Source organism: Wolffia australiana, chromosome 3, assembly GCF_029677425.1.
Source record: "Wolffia australiana isolate 7733 chromosome 3, ASM2967742v1".
Taxonomy (NCBI): Eukaryota; Viridiplantae; Streptophyta; class Magnoliopsida; order Alismatales; family Araceae; genus Wolffia; species Wolffia australiana.
The window spans coordinates 11,992,723-12,016,500 of record NC_135837.1 but is presented as its reverse complement, the minus strand read 5'-3'; the positions used below and the strand labels follow the sequence as shown (position 1 = coordinate 12,016,500).

The 23,778-nt window shown below is 40.0% G+C and overlaps 1 protein-coding gene across 3 annotated transcripts; it reads left to right on the top strand.

Annotated features, from left to right (window-relative positions):
- The first annotated feature begins 2,996 nt into the window (after window positions 1-2,996).
- LOC144700948 (Rab3 GTPase-activating protein catalytic subunit) lies at window positions 2,997-23,266 on the top strand. 3 transcript variants are annotated; one of them, XM_078572550.1, is made up of 14 exons: window positions 3,007-3,336; window positions 3,413-3,510; window positions 7,313-7,492; window positions 9,213-9,310; window positions 9,534-9,724; window positions 9,817-9,983; window positions 12,676-13,011; window positions 13,097-13,161; window positions 19,705-19,753; window positions 19,837-19,981; window positions 21,120-21,204; window positions 21,290-21,359; window positions 22,550-22,690; window positions 22,761-23,266. In XM_078572550.1, the coding sequence occupies exons 1-14, from the start codon at window positions 3,207-3,209 to the stop codon at window positions 23,016-23,018; spliced, it is 2,013 nt and encodes a 670-aa protein (XP_078428676.1). In that variant the 5' UTR covers window positions 3,007-3,206; the 3' UTR covers window positions 23,019-23,266. The 3 variants fall into 3 exon arrangements, with proteins under 3 accessions (XP_078428678.1, XP_078428676.1, XP_078428677.1); XM_078572551.1 differs by having other exon boundaries at window positions 3,008-3,290; XM_078572552.1 differs by lacking the exons at window positions 19,837-19,981; window positions 22,761-23,266 and having other exon boundaries at window positions 2,997-3,336; window positions 22,550-22,688.
- The last annotated feature ends 512 nt before the right edge of the window (window positions 23,267-23,778 follow it).

The following is a 23,778-nucleotide window of genomic DNA, read 5'->3' as shown; positions in this document are numbered from 1 at the left end:
CCTGACTATGTTCTATCTATTTATCTCATCTATTTCATTCTCTACGTATAACTGAACTCTTCTCTCTTCTACATATAAGTTTGAATCTATACTTCTCCCTGTGGTTTTCTGATTGAATGTATACTTAGAATTCAATGTTTAAGGTGAAAATATAAATAGAAATACTGAAATAAAATCTATGCCTAAAAGAAGTTTATCATTAGCAGATTAAGAGTATTTTTATTAGACAATGTATGGTTGACTCGCAAGTGGTATATATATATATTGTGAAGTTTGTAGAAGATGTGAAATTAAAAGACTACAAACATAGGGCGGATGGATGAGTGACTTTTGGAAAACCATGTCAACACCCCCTTCCTTTAGCTGGATCCTAATTTTTTGTCTTGGCTCTTTATGATGGATTTATGTGGCCTATAGGCTGATCCCATTCATACATCTCATTTATGTTTACTAAAATAAATTGATTTTGTTAAAATTATATTTTATATGTTAATAATGAAGTCTTATAATACATGTCATGACTGAGTGAATTGTGATAAGATCATAATACATAAATCACTAGTCTTGAAAAATAATTTCTGAATATTATTATGTTAATGATAATCAATAAATAAATCAAAATATCTAGAGAGAATAACAGCCCCACACATTAAATGAAAATGGAAGATCTTCTAGAAATTATTGTAGAGAGATAATGAGACACATAAGGTTTTCTTAGGACACTACATGAGTCTCACACAAATGAATGATAACTCAAGATTGAAAGGTTTTGTGAGAGAGTGCCTACAACCTCCGTAGCTTATAGGACATGAGGGGTAGTTTGGCACCCATGGGTGGAGACTAAACCTTTTTTTTGGCTAAAGTTAATCCATGATTAATATATATGTTGAATATAATTAAGTATCATGTTAGAATAATACATGGGCCTAAAAGCTCACATTTGTCAGGTTTATCAGATGTCAAATAGTATATTTACCACACTTTTTCTATGAAAAATAGTTGATCAAATAGAAAGGATGAAATTTCCATTTCAAAGATACCCAAGTGAGACTAAATTGGGTGGCGCCCTCTTTATCATGAGGATATTGAATTGAATCTCTGGAGGTGGCACATGTGAAGTTAACAAGAAGGTCTAACAAAATAGCTTGACGAACTGACAATGCATTCAAGGAAAATCATAATTTTAGGAAATTGGTAAGTCAAACATATAGTTTGATGAGTACATAAAATAGTTTTCACATAAATATATCATACTACTTAATTAATCGACATACATTAGATGTTATCAATTAGCAGGTTTCAACTTAGTAAACGTAGAAAGATAAGCAATGACTAATGAGTAAGAAAAACTTGAATGAAATCATGAATGACACATGCCTAGGCACCATCTACATTGCAGAGCTGATGCGATGATTTGATAGAGGCGATGATGACACCTCCTCTCCAACAAGCACCAATGTCTCGGGGGGGGGACGCGATTTCATTTGTAGCTTGCAGGGACTAATGAATGTCCTGCCGAGGTATGACTGTTATGTCTTATCCTTCTGTATTGGGTATGGATGAGTAGGAATCGTGTATAATTTAATACGTTTATGCTCAATCCACACCTTCAGACTCTTGCAAACATTAAACTTTAACATGTTCAAAATCTCCTCTAGAAAGCATGGGGGGCACGGTTGGATCAGTCTACGGGCACAAATATTGGGTTGGTTTAGCTGGGCGCCGTGTTTTTTCCAAAAAATAAAGGCTTATTAACTTCCCTTCCGATTATACTAAGCTCTTAAAAGGTCCAAAAGCAAGAACACACCTTCAGACTCTTGCAAGCACTAAACTTTAACATGTGCAAAATCCGCTCTAGATGGCAACCCATGCATGGCTGGATTCAGTTTATGGGCACGAATATTGGGTCTGTTTGTCGTACTGGGCACTGTGTGTTTGCCAAAAAACAAAGGCTTATGAGCCTCCCTTTTCATTATAGTAAACTCTTAAAAGTTCCAAGAAGGAGAACACAACTTCCGACTCTTGCAAACATTAAACTTTCACATGTGCCAAATCCCACCTAGAGGGCACCCCTCGCACAGCTGGATTCGGTCTATGGGCACGAATATTGGGTGTGTTGGTCATACCGGGCACCGTGTTTTTCCCAAAAAAATGAAGGCTTATGAAACTCCCTTTTCTTTATACTTAACTCTTCAAAGTTCCAAGAAGAAGAACACACCTTCAGACTCTTGCAAACACGAAACTTTAGCATGTGCAAAATCCCATCTAGAGGGCGTCCCACGCACGGCTGGATTCAGTTTATGGGCACGAATATTGGGTCTGTTGGTTGTACCGGGCACAGTGTGTTTGCCAAAAAAAAGGCTTATGAGCCTCCCTTTTCATTATATTAAACTCTTAAAAGTTTCGAGAAGGAGAACAGACCTTCAGACTCTTGCAAACACTAAACTTTAGCATGTGCAAAATCCCATCTAGAGGGCGTCCCACACACGGCTGGATTCAGTCTATGGGCGCAAATATTGGGTCTGTTGGTCGTACTGGGCACCGTGTTTTTGTGCAAAAAAATTATGGCTTATTAACCTCCCATTTCATTATACTTAAGTCTTAAAAGTTCCAAGAAGAACACACCTTCAGACTCTTGCAACCACTTAACTTTAACATGTATAAAATCCCCTGGGGATGGTGTCCCGGGCATGGCTGGATAAGTTAACGAGGACGAATATTGGGGTAGGTTTGTCGTATCGGGCACCATGTTTTTGTGAAAATATAAAGTCTTATTGACCTCCCTTTCCATTATACCAAGACTAAGAACACACCTTCCGACTCTTGCAACCACTTAACTTTAACATGTATAAAATCCCCTCTGGAAAGCGTCCCGGGCACGGCGCGATCAGTCTAAGAGGACGAATATTGGGGTAGGTTAGTCGTATCGGGCACCGTGTTTTTTTTGCCAAAATATAAACTCTTATTAACCTCCCTTCTTAGTATCTTACAAGTTTCAAGATGAAGAACAAAAGTCCACCCAGGTTAAGTTCTTGATAGTCTTCTAGAAATTGGTCAAGTACCAATCAAGTGGCCCCCAGTTATGGGTTGACCCTGCTGCGATCGAGATCTTCAGGACGAGCAAGATCGGCAGATCGTGTCCTCTGTCTGATTTCGTTGTGTTCTTCGATCTGGAAGTTGTTTTGCATCTCTCGTTGCAGCTGTTCATGGACCCATCTTCGTCTTCTTCATCGTCCCTCGTCTCTAGAGCGAAGACTGCGATCCACACGGCCGCTGCCAAAGCGGAGAAGGTTCTCGCGGACATTAGAATCGACCTCATTCCGGATCGGGAAAGAGGTTTTGGGCCTGAATTCTTCATGCTGGCTAGTGTTTTTGGCTGGGATTCATCCTAGGAAGGTTTCTGTTCCTGCAGGGGTTGATGGGCAGCATCGGAATTCGGGTGAAATTGCAGGAGGAGATCTGCTTGCGCGGTTTGATGAATCTCGGGAGCAGACAAAGATAGCCGAGCAGGTGCTTTTCTTCTTCTTTTATTCAAAAAATTAATGTCGCGGTTGTTTATTTTGATTTATGTGCGTTGTTCTTGGGTCATGCCACTCGGTGATGATAACCTTCGTGGTTTTAACGATTTTTATTTTGGAAAATTTGTAGCTGGAAACGTTGGATCAGTTAAAGTTGTATTGTCTTCTATTTCGGTGGAATTTCAGAGCTTTTATTGCGCAATATTAGCTAAAAGAGTAATACATGATCTCAAAATATGAATGCGTGGTACCATTGTTCTGTGACTAATCCCAGCATGTGCTCTCATCTATTTCGGTGAAATTTTGAAGCTTGGAATGTGGGAACTTATTTATGATGAATTATGCTTGAGATTGAATCAGGTTTTTTTTTTTTTTTGAAGAAAATAGGGCAGACCACCCAAAACCGTTGGTCAACGTGCTACTATTAAAAATAAAAACTTATGTACGAATCCGATAAAGATATGACCCAGATGGTCTTCTTTCATCCTCCTTCAATCCAAAAAGATATTAGTGCTTTAACGTCATGTCTGATGCTCTCTACTGAAGCTGTCCGTCCTTCCCTTGAACACCACCTTGTTTCAGTGCAGCCACAACGCCCAGCACACTGCGAGTATTCTCCCCTATTCCAGCCTGCTCTTGTGTCTACCCTTCGTGACTGAGGCCCAAAAAGCCTCGTCGGAGGAAATATTCAACCTTGTAATCTTCTGCGATGCCCATACTCCCTGGGCGAAATGACACCTGAAGAACAAGTGGGCACAGTCTTCCTCGTCCTTGGCGCACAAAGGATAATCAACACACTCCGTCAATGTCCACCTCTAACGATAGGCCCACGTGACCAATCTTTGTCGTCTCAAGAGCCAACTAAAGAGCCTCACTTTGAGTGGAAACTTTTGCTTCATCAATATGTGGCATGCATTATTGGTTGTCGGGTCGTCCCGCGATCCCCTCGAATTTTAAAATATGCGTCTTTCACCGAGAAAGACGAACCCCGGCATACCCAACCATCTTGGGAATCGGTCGACAGTCTGAGGGGTTGGAGGCTATCGTACATCCTTAGCAGGCCCTTGAACCGTCGATCTGATAATACCCCAGTTAGGATGGGGACCCAAGCCCCCTCCCAGCATTCACCGACTGTGGCAGTTGGGTTCCTTGCCAGAGCAAATAGTCTGGGAAACTTCATCTTCATTGTGCCTTGGTTGAACCAGTCACCGATCCAGAATCAAAAAGCTGCCCCATCCCCCAAACTGGGGTCCAAGAACTTGCGGATGTGAGGTATGGTTTGACTCAGGCTTTGCCAAAAAGGGGACTCCCCCTGAATGCTCGTCCAACGCCTCTCTCAATCTGTCTCCGAGCCATATATGCCCCTTAGGGCATTAAAGACCAAACCCTGTGCTGATGCCTAGTTCATGAAGTCCAGGTGGAGAACCCCTAGTCCTCCTTGTTTCACCACTCTGCAGACCATATCCCACTCGACCAGGGGTACCCCCCTATGCTCCTCCTCTCCATTTCCTTCCAGAAAAACTGTCTCATCAGTCCCTCTAGTCGTTTTGCCACGACTAATGGTACTTTAAAAATTGATAAGTAGAATATTGGGATTGCTGAGAGCGCTGATCTCAGAAGCACCAAGCAACCCCCCCTTTGAGAGCACTTTGTTCTGCCAGCCCTCTAACCTCCTCTCCACCTTATTGATCACTGGCTGCCATTCTGCTGATAGAATACGTCTCCCTGTCAGTGGAAGACCCAGATAACTCATCATTAGTGAACCCTGAGGTGTGCCTAGCGCGTGGCCCATTGTATCTCCTCCTCTAAAGAAAGGCCGAAGCCCACAAAAGATGACTTGGCTCAGTTAAGACGCAGCACAGAGAAGTTGGCAAATAAATCTAACAATGAAGATATGGTACGATCCTTCCATGAAGAATGTAGTGTTGTCCGCATATTGAAGTAATGGAATGCCCCCGGGGTAGCTCGCATATGAAAGTCCGTTTATAGGCCATGCTTGCACGCCTTAAGGGTGCATGTGGCCAAGGTGTCCACTGCAAGTACAAACAGTAATGGGGCTAGCGGGCAACCTTGCCTGACTCCTCTCTGTGGGTAGATCCATTCTCATGCCCGGCCATTGACCAAGACCGAGAAAGAGTAGGACGCAACACATCGTCTCACCCAGACCACCCACTCCTCGGGGAACCCTCGCTTTCGGTATTCTGATACCAATTCCAATTTATGCTACCATCTATTTCGGTGAAATTTGAACAACTTGATGCTGGGTTCATGTGAGATCTTTCTGATAAATAAATAACTCATGTTCATAAGCGAAAGATGCTTTAGATCAAATTGGAGTTTAAGAACCAAAAAAGGATTCTTTTTGCATCTTCCACGACAGCCAGTTGAAACATCTCTGTAACCGGTACACAAATAAACAGCTTTCTTAAAGAAACAGTTATCTTTCTTAAAGAAACAGCTTTTATAATCATCTCTGCCACAGAAAGGTTATCAGAACCACTTCCATTACTCAGGATACTGCACATTGGGACGCCAACTTCCTTCAACTTTGGTGATATGACAACTTGATATGAGACCCAAGGCTAATTACATGACAGTGTTCAGCAGACTTAGATGCCCCACGGGGATACCCCTGGCTTCTTGGCCATTAAATCATGATAGAAATGGGGATTTTTCCGGGGAATCTCTCCCTCAAAGTGCCTATCTCCATCTCAGCTCTCTCTTCCTCTCCAGCCACTCTTCTCCCCTCCCTATCATCTCCTCTTAATATACCAAGTTTGATCCATCCAATTTGAAGAGATTTAAGTCAGCATGAGAGGTCTCCTCCGTTTGACCTCTCCTTTCCCCCATTTGCCGATAAAAACCAAATCAAAGGTTGATATTGTCGATTCTTCAAGTAACTCGCAAGAGTGATCGCATGAGAAAGAGACAAAGTGACGAGAAGAAAATGTATATAAAATCAGTAGTTAATAAGTACAATTTGGGGCCCCTTTTATAGGGTAGTAACTAGCCGTTTACAACGGATAGTTATAACGGCTAGAAAACTAGCCGTTAGGACTTACCCGATTTGATATTTCAAATCGGGTAAATGGGCCCTAGAGGTCAAGTGGCTTTTAGTTTAAGCCCGATAGAGATTACAATGTTTATTGGGCTTTATTATGCCCATACGTTCAACAGATATCAATAGGAACAGAAATGAAATGTCCAACCATTTTTTCTTTCATTTTTTTGAAATGGGTTTGCTCTTAACTTTAGTGTAGGATGTTTTTTTCTCTTATTCCATATTGATTCCAACTGAGACGACTTAAGAACAATTGTTTTATGGAATCTGGAAATATAGTTGATTTCTTGATGATCTGCCTAGATAATTGGTTTTCAAGGATCAGGGCTGAGGAATTTGATTAATCTTGAAATATATTCCTAGCATATAACTACATATTTTGGATCAATCTTGTTGGAATTTGACATTCATTCCTTATGATTTTATGATCCTGAAATAATTATCTTTACAGTTGATTTGATTATTTTTTTATTATGGATTACTTTAATATGCCGAACCCTTTTGATACATTAGTCAGACCTTTATTGAAGGCCAACTCTCATTATGATCAGTGCTTTAATTCTGATGCTTGAGAAGGAACGAAAATTATTTTTTTAGCATTCTTACACCATAGTTGTCATGAAGTCAGGAAAGTACCTGTATTATACAGGGCTTGTTTACTATTTCGACTATGTTAGGGTACAATGAGATCATTTGCGATATGGATACTCAAAAGTCATTTTGTTTCTTTCAGGACACCAAAAGTTTGAATTGGAAATCATTCAATCTGGGAAAGAGACAAGATTGGCATAGCTCTCTGATGAGCCTTAGGATAGGAAAGAAAGATCCAGAGAACACTGATCTGGCTCTGCCTGGTAATGCTTCTCCCACTCATGCCGTTCCACACATTGACGAAGAAGATTCAAAAACTAAGGTATATTTCCTTCAATGTGATAGTGTTCAAATTGTGTCATCTTCAAATACTTTATTGTCAACTGCACAGTCACATCTAAATGTTTGAGTTAATTCTAACCAGCATGTTTTTTTTCTTTTCCATAAAAATGGTATCTGCTAAATTAATATGCTTAATTAGGTCTTACCCTTTGAGACTGCCATTTGAAAGTATAAAGTGAATTTCCTGAGCGTTTGGATGGCTGCCCGATGCTGGTCTGGTTTATCACAATCTCAGCCATGACATGTGCGTGGAGGAAATGAGACGCTTACCCACTCCTCTGGAGATTGAACTTGAATGGAGCAGATTTTATCCAAGAATTTTTAAGAAGAGAAAGTCACCAAGAACATTAGAATTGAACAAGCGTAGAGAATAGCAAGAGAAGAAGATCGACAGAAGAATGATAGAATGAACAAGCATAGACTTGGGAATAAAGCCTTATTTCCCTCTCGATTGGGAAGATCTCCCACACTCCAGCCGGTGTATGCAACTGACTTCAGAAAAAGCTTCCTCCATTCCTAAATAGTTTCACTACTCTAAATTAAATAAGAAATAATGTTAACCACTGCACATCCATCTCTAAATAGTGGCACTACTCATATCTGGAATGTCCTCTCTCTAAAACTTCCTATGTGATTGTGCCTGGCTTCCTCAGGAATCCTGACCAGAGTACTGCATGATCCCATCATGATGTTCAAATAAGCTATCTGGATCTGAATGTCTGTAGATTTTCCCTCGTCTGGCAGATTCTGGTCAACTGCTTTCATGTTTTCCAATCTTTCTTTCTTGATGCCAATCGTCCAGTTTCCAAATTCTTGTCTCAGATCAATGAGACGTAGCTCCTTAATTGCTCGTTATCCTTCATGTTTTTTGTTGTACCGTCGAGCAAATTCTGCAAAAGTTCCATGTTTTTGATGTTGATATTCTCCTACCCTGTGGTCATCCGTGTGACTGATATTCCAGCAATATGGTTAAAAATAGATTGCCCACAATGAAGAAGAAAAATGAATACTGTTTAGTTTTTGTACAAGGTGTATAAAATGCTTACAGATGAGAAAATAGATTCTGAATACATTTTCCTTACAAAACGAACGGTGGTAGTTGAGGATTGAGGAGAGATTAAAGATGGCGAGGTAGATGAAGAAGATAAGGGACTGGACAAGTTGGAAAGGCCTTGCCATTCTCTGGGTCAAGAGGATCTCACGATGGCCAGCCGAGCTCTGTACTTCCAACTTCAAGAAAGAGATTTCCCCTTCTGTTTCTGGGTTCTGCTTTATTTATAGGTGGATCTCCACCCAACCACTTTCTCAACGTGGCCTGAGGAGCTCGGTGTGAGGCCTTCCTTTTTCTTCGTTCTCCATTCCATATATGTCTGGGGAAGTTCCGCATCTGTACGCGCTTCAACTTATTGCCTTGTTAGCTTTGTTCCATCCTCATAGTACCTTTTTATGGATGACCTAGAATCTACCCAACACAGACCGCCTTCAACACTGGATCTATCATTTTCATTTATTTATCCTTGTTCTGTGGTAGTTATAGAAAATCCGGACCTAAGATCTGTGTTTTTCATCCTCCGTCATATGGATCATTCACTCTTGGTATCTGACCATGTCAATTAAGTTTTCAGTTACTTCGGTTTAATGTCTGCAACATAAAGAGTCTTTCTGCGCTTATGACATGCTGAAAAGTTCAAAAATTTCAGGTAATTATCCCCAGTGCGTCTGGTCATACAAAATTTTTTCCAAAGTCCCCTTCAATTCCTCCAGCTCATGCCCTTCAAAATCTAGGCGCAGCCATATTGTAAGTATGTTGAATATAAACTGTTATTTTCAGGATTCAAAGTTTATTTCCTTACCCTTTCTTAAGTATTTGTCATTTTTTCTCCTTGTATCAATAAATCGCGAAGTCTTCTTTTTCACAATGTAGGATAAAATCAGTTATCTAGGTTTAAAATGTTTATTCTATAGCCGGTGCCTATTTTTGTAGTGTTGCTTGATTTAAGCTTTTCTCTGCTTTCCTGCAGGAAAGCAAAGAATTTTAAATCTGTGACAGATTGTCTATCCCTAGAAGAAGATGCTCCACCACTAAGGGAGAAGTTGGGCCTGAGCTTTCAGGCAGTTAAGATACTTGTCGTTCGTGAGAAGGATAAGTTAAACCATGAGATGTCTGGGAAATCCGAGATCTCTTCTGCTGTTCAGGTTTTATTCAATCCAGGTGATGACTTGTAATGTCAATTTGAAATAAATTCCTCACTGTTGGCTGTTCTTTTTTTCCCTCATTCAAATGTATCTCCAATAAATATGCAGTGGAACAACCTTTCAAAGGGAAGGAAATGTTTGTTTTGCAATCATCTTTGCTCGGAAGCATCCATGGTGCTCCCCCTGGAAGCTTTCTGGCAAAAGTTTCTGAAATAACCGGAAGTTTTAAATCTTTGCACAAAATGGCTTTGTTTTGGCGAAGTGTGGTCTCTGAAGTAAGATTACTTATCATTTATATTGCTTTGTTTGGGGATTTTTATTGTGCAAATAGGGATCATAATTTTTCTCAAGTTATTTAAATTTCTATAACAATATTGCAGGAAATAATAACTGATATGTGGGTTATTTGTATGAATTACATGTTAATTTATTATGGGATAAGAGGGTCGAAACCAAAACTGCAGGGCCTCATCTTACAGCTGGATTCTAACCAGATGGTATAGAGCTCTATGTAGCCCCCTCAGTGTATAGAGATCTGTCTTGATCCTCTTTGATGCACTTACTCTCATCAAGTATAAGCTGTCATCCTAAGCCTTTTGACAATAGGTCTCATGCTGATGCCAAATGGGTCAGTGTCTGGGATCTAAGAAATGTGATACGAACTGTATCGAATTGGTAAGAAAAGATCAAGAAAAACAACTTACAGATGTAATGTTGCAATTCCACAACTTACAGTCAGATCTTTCTTCAGAATTTCGCGTTGACGCCGATCCTCCAGTAGCTAGCACCCCGTGTTGGTATGAACACCCTCAGAAGACCCTTGCCGCATTCAGCTGGTCTCTCCAAGATATCCCCACACCCTCCAAGAAGTCTAACTGACCACCGGTGCATTTCTTGGAGGTCTCGCCTCTTATTTATAGGCATCCTTTATTCCCTTACCGCTCCCTGTCAAGTCTGGGAGTTAGTAGCCAGGTCAGCATCACATGGGCCACCAGGTCCCCTGGTGCCTGTTGACTGGTCAACAGTCTTTATTTGGCTCCCTCTTCTTTTCCTTCTCTCATATATTCTAATGGGAACCATATAGAGCTATATGTAACCCCCTCAGTGTATAGAGATCTGTTTTGATCCTGCTTGATGCAATTACTCTTATCAAGTATAAACAGTCATCCTAACCCTTTTGACAATAGGTCTCATGCTGATGCCAAATGGGTCAGTGTCTGGGATCTAAGAAATGATGAACATTTGGTTCAGTAGAGAGCAAGATACTGTTGTGAAAGTCCAGTATCTGATGACAATATCCAGTATCCATCATTACTGATATCCTAATATCGGACGGCGATATTTCATATCTGTGGCTGCAGTAGAGATATTCGATACTGTTATCTGTCCTGATATGGGATCCATATCCCATTTTGAGCCCAGTATCCAACGACAATATCCAGTATCCATCTTTACTGATATCCTAATATCGGACGACGATATTTCATATCTGTGGCTGCAGTAGAGATATTTGATACTGTTATCTGTCCTGATATGGGCATCCATATGCCATTGTGAACCCAGAATCCGATGACAATATCCAGTATCCATCTTTACTGTTATCCTAATATCGGACGGCGATATTTGATATCTGTAGCTGCAGTACAGATATCCGATACTGTTATCTGTCTTGATATGGGCATCCATATCCAACATATAAATTAAAGTACATTTTAATAATTTTAATGGGAAACATATAAAAACATATTACGCCTTAGGAGAGATATATATATACACTCTGATTGAGCATCAATGATATTTATTTATTGATTTTGCTAATATTCAATTAATTTACGTTTTTTTTTTGAAGAAAGGATAGGGGAGATCACACAAAGTCGTGACCCTCCCAGTGAGATAAAAATATATTATCGATAAGTACATGTAGGGTCTAAAAGGCCAGCCAGGGTCTGGGCCGGGGGTTTTAACACCATGGAATGGTAAAACCTGATGCTGTGTGTATCACCACGGCCGTCAATGCTTCCCGTTCGTTGAAGATGACTTCGTTCCTGTGCAGCCATAGTGCCCATAGCACTGCGAATGGTCGAACCTGTCCCTCTCGCTCCCTAGGTGCTCCACTTTGTATTGAGTCCCAAAACACCACCTCTGAGGAGATATCCACTCCCTTGAGTGGCGCACAGGTCCATACCATTCGGGCTAAGGAACAATCATAAAAAATAATTTACATGGTATGTTTAGTAATAATCCGGTCCAGCCCAAAATGAGCCCAGGACCCTAGGCTGTGGGCCCCATATGTGTCAATCATTTTTATTTATTACACAAAGGGTAGAGTGCAGTGTTGTCTTCAATTTTTGTTTCTTCAAAACTATTTATTATGTTTTTAACTTTTTCTTTTCTTCTATATGGGACAATCAATGCTTTTTTAAACCGATATTTGGATATCAGATATCGATATCTGGATACTGATTTTCTGTATGTATATTGATATCCAGATATGGATTTCAATACAAGATATTGGATCTGATATCCTGTACCGGTATCCACCATCTCTGGACCCTACGATATCCTTACCCATAACAGGTATCGGATGTATGTTCCAAATCAGTCTGGTACCCAATATCTGGTATCTGAAACCTCCCCAATTTGTCTGGATATTGGATTTCGGGTATCGGTTGCCTGATATCGGATGTTGGATACCTGAACACTAATGACCATACATGGATCATGGAATACTTCATTTGATTAGCAATTTGTTTGTTTACATCAGGAGAAAAACCTAAGCAATGATCGACTGTTTATTTGTGGATGAAACCTATTAGTTTTGCCCATACTTATCTTTTAAGCTTCCCTAGAATTTTTTATCATTTGCCTGAAATTGCAGATGTATATTTTCATCCCTGCGTGCCGCTTATATGGAAATGATGCAGAACCACATTGTTAACTTTTTTCAATTTAATGAACCTTTTGTAGCTGAAGAGACTATGGTCCATGGATAAACCAATTCCGCATATGCCACTTGATGAAGCCCCTGATTTGGATTGTTGTCTGCTGCATCAACAGCTACAACTTATCAATTGCTGCATTACTCGAAAGCTGCGGCGAACTAGCACATCAGAGTTGTTGGATTTGAATGTTGGCATGATCCAAGATAACAATGAAGTGGGCTCTCTTGAACGAATCACAAGAAATCTGATATTTGTGAAAGATAAAAGTGGCGCTCATGTTCCAAGGGTTGGTGCCAGCGCTCCATCTAAAAACCTAACTATGATTGAGACAGGTGAACAAATATATTCACCTTATGTGCAGGTGTGTTATGTTAAATCAGTTGTGTTAACAAGTGGTACTGCTTATGATTATTGCCTTGCTTTTGATGCTGTTTTTCTGAATAAAGGAAGGGCCAGTTTTTACAGAGGAACTCATCAAAGAGAATGAGGAGTTTATAATGCGAACAGGGAGGTACCGATCAATAGTACCTTTAGTTTCTTTTCATTTTTATAACACAACAATTTTTCATTATTTTTCCTTCTCTGGTTGATTTCATTGGAATGACAATATTTTATAAACGATGGTTACTAGGATAGTTAATATAATTTACCTTTTTTAAGTGTCTTGTCTATACTTGTAATTGGAGATTAGGTCAGGTAGCTTCTGCATGGCGTCTGGAAAGTTAGCAGAACTAAAACCAGAGGTAGAAATACAGAATGGCTGCGATTGCAGAAGTGCTTTTTGTGAAATACAGTTGCAAGTATGAAAGTTTCTTTGCCATACTGATGTGGTTGACTTTTGGAAGCGAGAGTCTTATTGTAGATTACCTATTTATGGATGGGAAACCCTTACTCTTAAGATTGTTTGGTATTTTTCTCTCGATGGGCCATGTTCCACCATTTGCTTATTCTATCTTCTTATGTCGCTTCTACCGTCTATTTATCCTTGTGGACTTCTATATTGATTAATATGGTTACTAAATTATGTCCGAACATTTCTCTTTCAGATTGACTTTGATCCACATCTCCTTCCATATCTTCAATTACATTTACTTGAATATGCTTTCCATTGAGCGGAGTTTTATTGGCATCAGAGCTGTGATTTTGACCAAAGAAGATGTAAGGTCTAGGAAGTCACAATGGCTGTCTTAATTTTGAAATCTATGATGTCGTCGCCCAGAATCAAGAGATGAAAAAATTCTGTACACCAATTCCATGGGTGTACGTCCCTGATATGCAACGATTCTTCACCAAGCAATACTAAAGGAAGAAAAGGAGACACGTGTGAGAAGGCCTGTGTTGACCAAGCATGTGCGGGATCTCTTATAAATAAAGAAGAAACGGGAAATAAGGAAATCAAGTCTTTTTTCAAGAATTCAGTTGCCAGAGCAGGCGTGAGGGCTGGGGGAGCAGGATTGGGCCTGCCAACCAGAGTGGAGAGGTCGAGGAGACCTCCACGGCCTCTGTCTACCTTCTTCTTGTTCTTTCTATTCGTCTTCATTTCTTCTTCCAACTTGAGGACAACATTGCGAGATATTTCACATTATAGAGAAAAGATATTGACCAACTTCACGCTAAATTGTTGGATTGATATCAGTCTCATTGCAATAGAAATATCCTTAAAGCCATGCTCATTGTGGTCCAAAGGTTGTTTGCGTCCAGGAGTTTGACTTCTTCTCAAATTTTCAACTTAATCCTTTCAGGAATAATGAATACAGTGTTGTTAGCACCATTTTGGATTTCGTGAAGTAATATTCCTCCCATACTTTCTGGCATATGCTCAATTGCTGTTCCTTCAAGTGCCCCGTATCATATTTCCTTATTGCTCCAACTCTTGATCCCTTCATCTTTCCTCTTGCCAGAAACATCATTGAATGTTCATGGTATGAATCTAACTGTTCGTACCTGCAGAATGATGTATTACACACTGGAGGAAAGGGATGCTTAATCAAGCAGGTTGGGAGAGTGATACAACTCTCCCACACACCTACGTGCGAAGGAAGAAACGCCTCCGTCTCGCAAGTGCAGAGCAGCGGAGGGAAGACGAAGAGGTACAAGTTTAATTCATAAATAGAAGAGAAGGAGGCGGGAAAAGAATATGAAGAGACTTCCTGGTGGGAGCTGCGGGACTCCACGGCTGGCTTGGGAGATCCTCCCACTCCTTCAAGAAACGATTGACCGATTCGGTGCGATCGTAGTCGTTCCCTCTTATCTTATCTTTTACAAACGCTGTTGCGAGTCTTTGTTTTGAGTTTCAATCTGAACTACCTTCGAAGTTGGTGTTTCAAGCTATACTGTTACTACTTGTTTATCCGGGGGGTGTAACAGAGAGGCATCTAGCTAACCATCAGAAAATAGGGTGAATGAGAAACAATTATGGGAACCAGCGGATTGTAGGGTGGACTGGCTGACTGAGAGGTTCAGATAGGCAAGAAGATGAGGAGAGATAGACTACAATATTATTTCATTATCAGTTATTTACTGTTGTCAGACATGTGCGGCGTCATCCATTTTAAGGGAAAATAACATAATTGGAATTAACTAAAATGTCATTAGTGGGATGAAATGACCAATGGACCTCAAGCTATGATGGAGAACATACCAAGAAACCAGATGGTCAACGCTTCTCTTGCATTATTCAGATGAATGTACTCTGATATTGATCTGAACAGTTTGCGTAAAGAATGATCAATATATGTCGCTATAGTGCGACCAATCTCGCAATTGTTGTCCACAAATTGAAAGAAGAATGGAAATGAAAAGGAAGAAAACACTTGAAGAAGGTAGATAGCAAGGTGGAGACCTTCCCAAATTCTCTCCTCTTGTTGGCAGGCACGATCCTTCTCCCCCAGGCCTCTCGCCTGATACAGCAACTGATTTTTGAAAAAGCTCTTTCCCGCTTCCTCTTTATTTTATACTGGTTCTGCACGTACTGAGTCCTAGCGGGTATTCTCACATGTGCCTTCTTTTCTTTCTCTGATATTGCTTTGAGAAGAATCATTGCATATCATGCTCAACTTATCTTTTTCATCTAAACCTACCTAATATACCACTTTTCTCCAAAACCATCACTGTATCCTACGTTGTCCTCTAGATGTGCCTAGACTGAACATGGGTTGGACATTCCTGGTAAGCATAAGGGTATAAAGAGCCGTTCATATACTCAACGTGATTCTCTCATGAATATAGAAAGTTGTTCTTCAATCTGGGGACGTCATCCAGCATGATAGGGAGGTCAGACTAGATGCATTAGGCAAATTCTCGATCATTATCTTCCTCCTTTTCTTCTCTATCTATTCTATCTTCCTCCATGATTTCTTAATTCCTTTGAGAATCTATCATGGTCTCCCTCAGCATCATGAAAAATATGCTCCTCAGTTTCTAACCTCGTCACTCCAAGGCAGAAGAAAGGTTCAGTGGACCAGGGCAGTTCTTCCACGTGGGGGATCTGGCTGTTGTCTTCCTTCTTTCGCTCTCTCACGTCTTGAAATGCTCTATAAACTCGTCCATTGTCATCACCATTTTTCCAGCACCCACGGTTGACTCTTTTTACTTCATGATGCTGGAGGTGTTGTGGTTCAACTTCTCATTCCTTTACTGGAAGTTCCTTCCATTCTCTTATTGACCTGCTTCAACTTTCTGATTCAATATTTTTGTCTTTGGTTCCATATTTGTTTTTGAGGAAAAGAGGGAAAATCACCCAAAAACGGCGCTCAACCTGAATTTAATAATATACAAGCACGAAATACATGACAGACTGGAATCATCCTCTTTTCATCTTTCATTCACTCCAAAACCATTACTGAAATAAAGCTTTCCACATTATATAGGATGCTGTCCTTTACTAAAGCCCTTCCCTTAACCACAAATTCCTTGCAGTGCACGCACGTCGTCTTGTAAAGAGTGGCAGTCTGGAGGTCTTACACATGCAGAGTATGAACACGGCAGTCCTCACCAAATGGGTGGAGAGAATAATGAATCCACAAGAGGATTTGGTCATCAATTTATTGCGTGACATGTATGGCAGGGGACTGAATTGGGACAGAATGGCAGATCCGTATCATGGAGCATCCCAGTTCTGGCAAGGGCTGAGGCAGGTTTTTCCAAGAGTACAAGGTTTTTTTTTGGCCAAGTTAGGCGATGGGACGGCATTCTGATACTGGAGAGATGCATGGTTGCCACGGGGTATTTTTAGTGAGATATTCCCACAACTGTATGCTCTTGCCCAGGATCAAAATGCCCACGTGCATAACTGCTGGGAGGGCGCGTGGAACCCGATCATACATGGGGCATTATCCGACCAGCGTGTGTCATAGATATGGAGCAATGCCTACTACAGTTACGACCAGAAGATGGAGAAAAAGACAAGTGGGTGTGAACAAATGGCCCCTTCTCAGTTCAGAAGGCTTATACAATGATCCAAGAGATGCAAGAGGAAGACAGGGCATTAGTCAGCGCATGCAGGTTCATATGGCGCCAAAGAGTCCCATTGAAGGTGAGATTTTTCGGGTGGCTGCTAGTAAGGAAAAGATTAATGACAAGAGTCTTTCGCAAAATGCTATTCCCAGATACTTCGTCACAATGCGTGCTATGTATGAATGGGGAGGAAGATTGCAACCATCTTTTCTTTGAATACTCCTTTGCTCGCATGGTTTGGGCCAGCCAGCCACTCTCAAGGATGAAGGTGACATCTGAACTGGTTTTTTGGGACTCGGCACATAATTGCGCGGGAGGAGGAAACAAGGACGGTGGTCGAGCTCTAGCGGTGTTGTGGGCCATCTGGTTACATAGAAACGAGGTGTTGTTCAGAGGAAGAATGGCTTCTACAGATGGAGTAATACATGAAGTAGAAGGAATTAAGGCAGCATGGTTCTCCCAAGGGACGGGAGGTGAAGGAAGATATTGAAGATGATTGAAAGAATGGTATAGGGCCTCTATGGTCCAAATGGGAAGTTCACCGATTCATCGGGTGTTCATCCCTTGTTATATTCCAAAAAAAAAAAATCGCCCATACACCGCGTGGAGCCTTCCCCAGTCCATACGTCCATGAATGCACCTTACCGGAGTGAGCCTCAACAGGCCTCATTGGAAGCTACATCTATCTGCGTGAGCTTTTATGGGCTCCTGATCGCCCCGGCAAAAGAGCACGCAATGAACAGGTGAGGGTAGTTTTCCTCGCCGTTTGTTCAACAGGGTACACTGCTGATGTATCCGGAAACATGTGCTTCCAGAGAGCTTGTGTGAGAAGTCGCCTCCTTTGGAGCAGCTATTAAAAGATCCTCATTTTTTATGGAAGCTTATGTTTCCATAGAAGTTGGCAGGTAAAGATGATTGACACCTCCACAGGCCCCTTGATTCTTCTGTATGCATCCTAAACCCTAAAGGCTGTGCCTTTCCACACCCAGCGGTCCTGTCTTCCACTCAAATGCCACAAGTGTAATATGGACTACTACATGCTCAGCAGTTCGTCCGCCCTCAGGCCTGAAAGAATGCCCTCCAAAGGTGGGTTCCATGTGTCGTTCCCAACGTTTTCTAAACAATTATTGCTGGTTGCATGCCGAAGAGAATAGGTGTAGCTGCTTGTCCCACAACGTACCATTGTCCAACAAGTTATCCATCCATTAATGAACCATCCCCCTGTCTGGCTTCAAAGAACCCCTAGATTTCGGAAAATAATTTTTCTAATGCTCAGCCATAATAGAGATGCCTGTTGAATTGGCCGTATTCTGTTAGCAGTTTATCTATGTACCATAATTGTCTCTCAAGATCTTCATCACCATGTCTGCCCATTTTGTTAATAATGCTATGTTCATGGTTTGTAGCTCTATCAACCCCAGTGCACTTGTTCAACCAGTCAGCAAATCACCTTCAAAGAGGCCCTAGCCGACTCCATACCATTTCCAACCTCAGGGCCTTTCTGTAAGAATTACCTCATCGAGGCATCCAGGCACCTTCCAGTCCCATTAAGCAAATTAAAGACCAATTGGTGCGTAATATAGATGGACTCAATGTGCAGCATAAACACTGCTCTGTGGCTATAGATAAGTAGGATTTTGCTGTATGTACACCTCATTCAATGCCTTAACACTACTATTATCGGAAACGGATGTGTCCCATATTTTCATGATGGAGATCGTATTTATTTCCTAATTGAACTTTGTTATATGTCAACTTTCAAGAACCTGTGGAGAAAGAGAGAATGTAGTATAATGGGGGCCGTCCTCCACAGTCACATGACAAGCCTGGATCTTAATATGAGGTGAAACTGATTATGAAATAAGATTGGAGAGGGGGTGAACCAATAAATGGATGAATGGCGGTGGGAGAGACCAGCTTTTGGAAGCAGGTTTCAGCTACTGGAAATTCCCCACCTGCATCATGATCTAGGTACCAAAGCCCAGCCCCATCTTTCTTACAATGCATTACTCTGCTCCGTTAGCAGCATCATGTTGTACTTCCAGTCATTGATTATTCTATCAACCTTGAATATGAGACCAAGAATGACAAAAGATCTTCTCCTTGTGTTCTTGAAGAGCAAATACCTTCTCTTGTTCCTATACCTTGGTTGGGGTCTTAAGTTTTTGCAGTTGCAGGATCTGTGGATACTGAAAGTTTTATATAACTACAGAATATTGAAAAAACATATTTTTAAATCAGTCGTGAATAAACTTCCAAATGTTCACGTGCTGTCGTACGAATTCAAAAGGTTTAGAATTTAATATGTGAGGTGGATGTTTGTGCAAAATTTTCGTTTTGGAGATATTTGAGGTCTGAAATAACCGTTTAACTTCTCTTTTTGTTGTGTTATTAAAGGTTCTAGGTATTACTTCTGACTCTTTTTTATTTGGTTTGTTTGGACTGTATTTTGATTATCCATTTTCCCATTGGTCTCTAGGTCATGCAAATCTTTTCCTAGATTTTCTGAAACCCTTGTGATTTTAATAATGAATCCTTATCATTTATTATTTCTTCTTTGACTCTGAATATCTCATTCGGCAATGTCATATTTTCACAGTATTGGGCCTGGCTGTTCTCAATTGCTCTCTGACATGCAAGCATTCAAGGTTGTGTGTCCATTAAATAATAGAGATTTTATTCCTGTTCTAGCATTTGAGCTGATCTTACATGCTAGTGAATGGTGCTCTAGGCTGCAAATCCTGGTTGCATTTTAGGGGACTTCATAAGATGGTATTCACCTCCAGATTGGGAAGACTCTACTGGTGATGATTCATGTGAGAGTGAGGATGTTTCTTCCAGGGGTGGTCGCTTAAGTGGTAGAATGCAGAGAGAGGGTCGGTATTTACTCCAAACTACGGAACTTTTCGTTCAAAATTTTGCGAGCACCGTATTTTCCTGTTGTAAATGTCCATCATGTCTCCTAGATTTTCCTGCCACTAACCTTTGCCTTTGTGTAATAAGTCTTGTTATTTTCTTGTAATTATATTTTTGAAATAAAATTAACGCACATCCATTAGAAGATAATTTGTTTAGATGTCTCCTCCTTTGCTAGTTTAGCTTGGGGCTCATGCGTACCTTATAATTGATGAGTCTCACTGACATGATCTGTGTTGATCATTGAATTAGTTAGCCAGTCTTCCTTCCATGTTTGTTGTCCAACTGTCCTACTTTATAAATTGGAATGGTGTTGACCCAGATGCTTTTTATCTTGTTTGTGATTCAGATGCCCTGGGTCTCCTTTATAAATTGTTGTATCACACTCTGAAAGTACCATTTTCATGATGTGAAGTGATTGTGTCCCTCTACTAGATATTAGTAGAGTTGCTTTTACTTCTTAGCCTCTTGCCACTAAAATATTTCAGTTTCTAGGTCGTTAAATTTTGTCTCTATTTATGCAAGGTTATCCTCATTTTCTTCAAAAGTTTTTTTAGTATGGACATCCAACGTCAGATGAAAACCTTTAGAAAAAGAGTAGGTTTTCCCAATTGGTCAATCTCCACTCAAGCTTCTGTTCCAGTTTCTCCCTCCAATTTATTGGGGAAAGGGAGTTTGGTGTTGTGAATTAGAGAAGCTTCACTCCATCCTTTCTCACAGACCTTATCTATAGCTATGTATTGATGTTGTTTTAGTGAAATATTTCATATGAATTTCTTGTCATATGTGAATCGACAATGACCCTTTTTTTGTCATATGGGGAAGACCACCTCACATATGAAATTGCTGTCATATATGAATCTGCAATGAACCTTTTTCCTTGGTCTACTATTTATTACGTGAATGTCTGGTTGAGCGGAATCAATGACTTCATGCTCCCAATTTATTTGATTCAATTACTCATTGATTCATCTGCAACTGAGTATATACTGTCTATAAATTTTAACCTCCTCTTCGATCACTTTTTCTTTAATTTCACTCAGCTCATTAGGGAAAGGCTAATAGATACTTGAACATCCTTACAAATAAAATCTCCAGGAAATTTGTGGCGTGAGCTGTGGCATACAGCTCAACCGGTACCTGCTGCAAAACAAGCACCTCTCTTTGATGAAGACCTTGCTGTGTGAGTGTATTGATGGCGATACTTGGTTACCTATCTGTTTGTATTCACCTCTCATAGGAATTCATCCTTAATCTTGTTGTTCCAGTGAGAGCATCTTATCTTCCATGGAATCTATCTCCCCGTCAGACCTTCTTGAGCAGCTGTTTCTCTCAATGGCAAGTGTTTCATCTCACTGCACTCATTATTCTTTTGGCACACTTATAATATCGCATGCCACTACTTATGTTAGTTTGGCTATGGAAAGCAGCGTAACAACAAATATTTTAAGTTCACAGTTCATTTCAGGATCATTTGTACCAAATGAATTAACCTTTTTTAGATGGTGGGTTTAAATGCAGATTTAGTCTTTACTAGGGTGATTTATCCAAATATTTTATCACCAAACCACCAATTTAATGCAGATAGAATGGAAAGAAAGATGAGGGATTCTGAGTGTCATTTAGCCCAAACTTGTGCTCTAGCAAGCACTGCTGTGCCCAGTCCTACTTTCCCTTATCCTCCACCAGATTCTCAAATGTTTAAAATTCCAATGAGCTACTTCAGTTACTATGAGGTTATTGTTTTTTGCAAATCTGAAGACGTTACTGAAATCTCTTGTAAAGCTACTTCAAAGCCAATGCACTACTGATGGAAATTTGATATTTTTATGGTTAATATTTAAGATTCCAGGTTTACTTCGAGCTCTTGGAACCGAGATGGATAAATCCCAATCTTTGATTTGAAATACATTAAATCTGGCCTTAGGTTTTTGTAAAATTTACTGCCATCCTTTAATCTTTGTAATATTACCCCCGGTGTGATCTGATAAAAATCAGGCAGAAACTGATGTACTGAACTCAGGAAAGAAACTTTATTTGATAGAGAGAATGTAATATCTCAATTTCCCACTACGTGTTGTTTTTTTTTTTGAAGAGATACCACTACGTGTTGTAAACTTAAATGAATGGCTGTCTGACTTTCGTGCGTCGAGTTCAATCTCGTACATATGTATAATCTGGTGTAAGGATTTGTTGGAGGGCTGATCAAACTTGAATGCTTTAGTTCTTTGAAGTGGATCATCTTAATAAAGAACATTTTATTGTTTTTTGGGAGCATAGAAGCCTCAATATTTTATTTATTATTTATACCTTTCGGGATAAAGTCTAGAAGAGTATTCTGATAGAAATAACTCACGAATATCACCTTAAATTAGAGTAAACTCTCTTTATCACTCTATGCTTTTCTCCACACAATGAAGTTTCTTCATTCCAAATTCTCGTTTCATATTTTTTCATTCATTGGTAGTTGTCTAATGGTCCAAAGAATGGATAGCTTATGTAATCCTTATCTCTCTGTCTTTATTCAGCTAAGCTCTGGATTTGCAATTGCTGAAAGCATCCTGGGAAGAAACGTGAACAGTCCAAAGCTTTTTTATGACTGCAAGGAGTATGTAACTGTCAAATGTCAGAGGGGGTTGCCCATTGACTGCATTGATGATCTCTGCAAGGTATTGAAAAGACATCCCCTAAATAGAAGTATTTTACAAGGACTGAAAAACCCTTCTTCCTGTATCTCAGGTGTATGAAACAGTAGGAAAAATGGTCATTCAGCCGGAGGCCGAGTGGTTACATGAAGATAAAAGATTGGGTGAGCCGAGAAGTGGGATGAAGAAACTTCACCTCCATGTTATGCGAAAGGATAGGCTAGCCCAATCAAATTTGGAAGTGGAGGAACATAAAGATGAAAAGAACACACATATGTTCTCTAATCTCTTCGATGTTAAAGCTTCACTATTCAGGAGGAAACAATCATCTGACCAACATGAGGGAGGTTAGAAGGCCATCTTAAGGTTTTTTATTTATCTTCCTTATATGCTGTGATCTGTAATTAACGGGGGTGTTCAGCCAATTCATTTGATTAGACATCATGTGATGAAAATATAAATATGGCTTGATGTCGAGTGCATATTTTTCTTTTGATTTTTTAACTATTAGTACCAAAATGCCTGTTTTTGAGGCCAATGGGAACAGTTGTATATATTTTGTGTCACTGAGCTTGAAATATTTTACTCCTGTTCCACCAATTCTCATGTATTGATTAACGATCGGCTAAGCCTTTTTTCTTGATGTCCTGCCATGAATGGCCGCTTTTCCCTTCTTTAATTTATGATTTTTAGAAAATTATTTCCAAATGTCTCAGATCTTACTCAAGCATGTCGAATATATAGAAAGTTTACTTTGTATATGACACAGGAATCTCTAAGTAGCTTAGAAAGCAACATGAGTTAATCTGTGATTTCATAAATTTAGTCCCATTTGTATGTTTTGAAACTTTGGAGGAAATTTGTTTTTTAGCCAATTTATTGATGTGGAAGATTAGAGGTATCTACTTTAATCTTAAAATGCAATGCAATATTTCGACGATTAAGTTTACAATCATGGGAAAGTCAATATTTTACTGTGGTCCTTTTTTGATCAAATTGTGTAAGGAATTCAATATACTTAAAAAATATGATTGATGTATACGTATGAAATATGGTAATCAGATTTTTTTCGCTGGGTAAACTAGTTCAACCATTTGGGAAACCAAGAGTCA

Coding starts and splice junctions, on each gene's coding strand:
- LOC144700948 (XM_078572550.1), top strand. CDS start 3,207: ATGGACCCATCTTCGTCTTCTTCATCGTCCCTCGTCTCTAGAGCGAAG. Junction 9,311..9,533: donor AATCTAGGCGCAGCCATATT/GTAAGTATGTTG, acceptor GCTTTCCTGCAG/GAAAGCAAAGAATTTTAAAT. Junction 9,984..12,675: donor GGCGAAGTGTGGTCTCTGAA/GTAAGATTACTT, acceptor AACCTTTTGTAG/CTGAAGAGACTATGGTCCAT.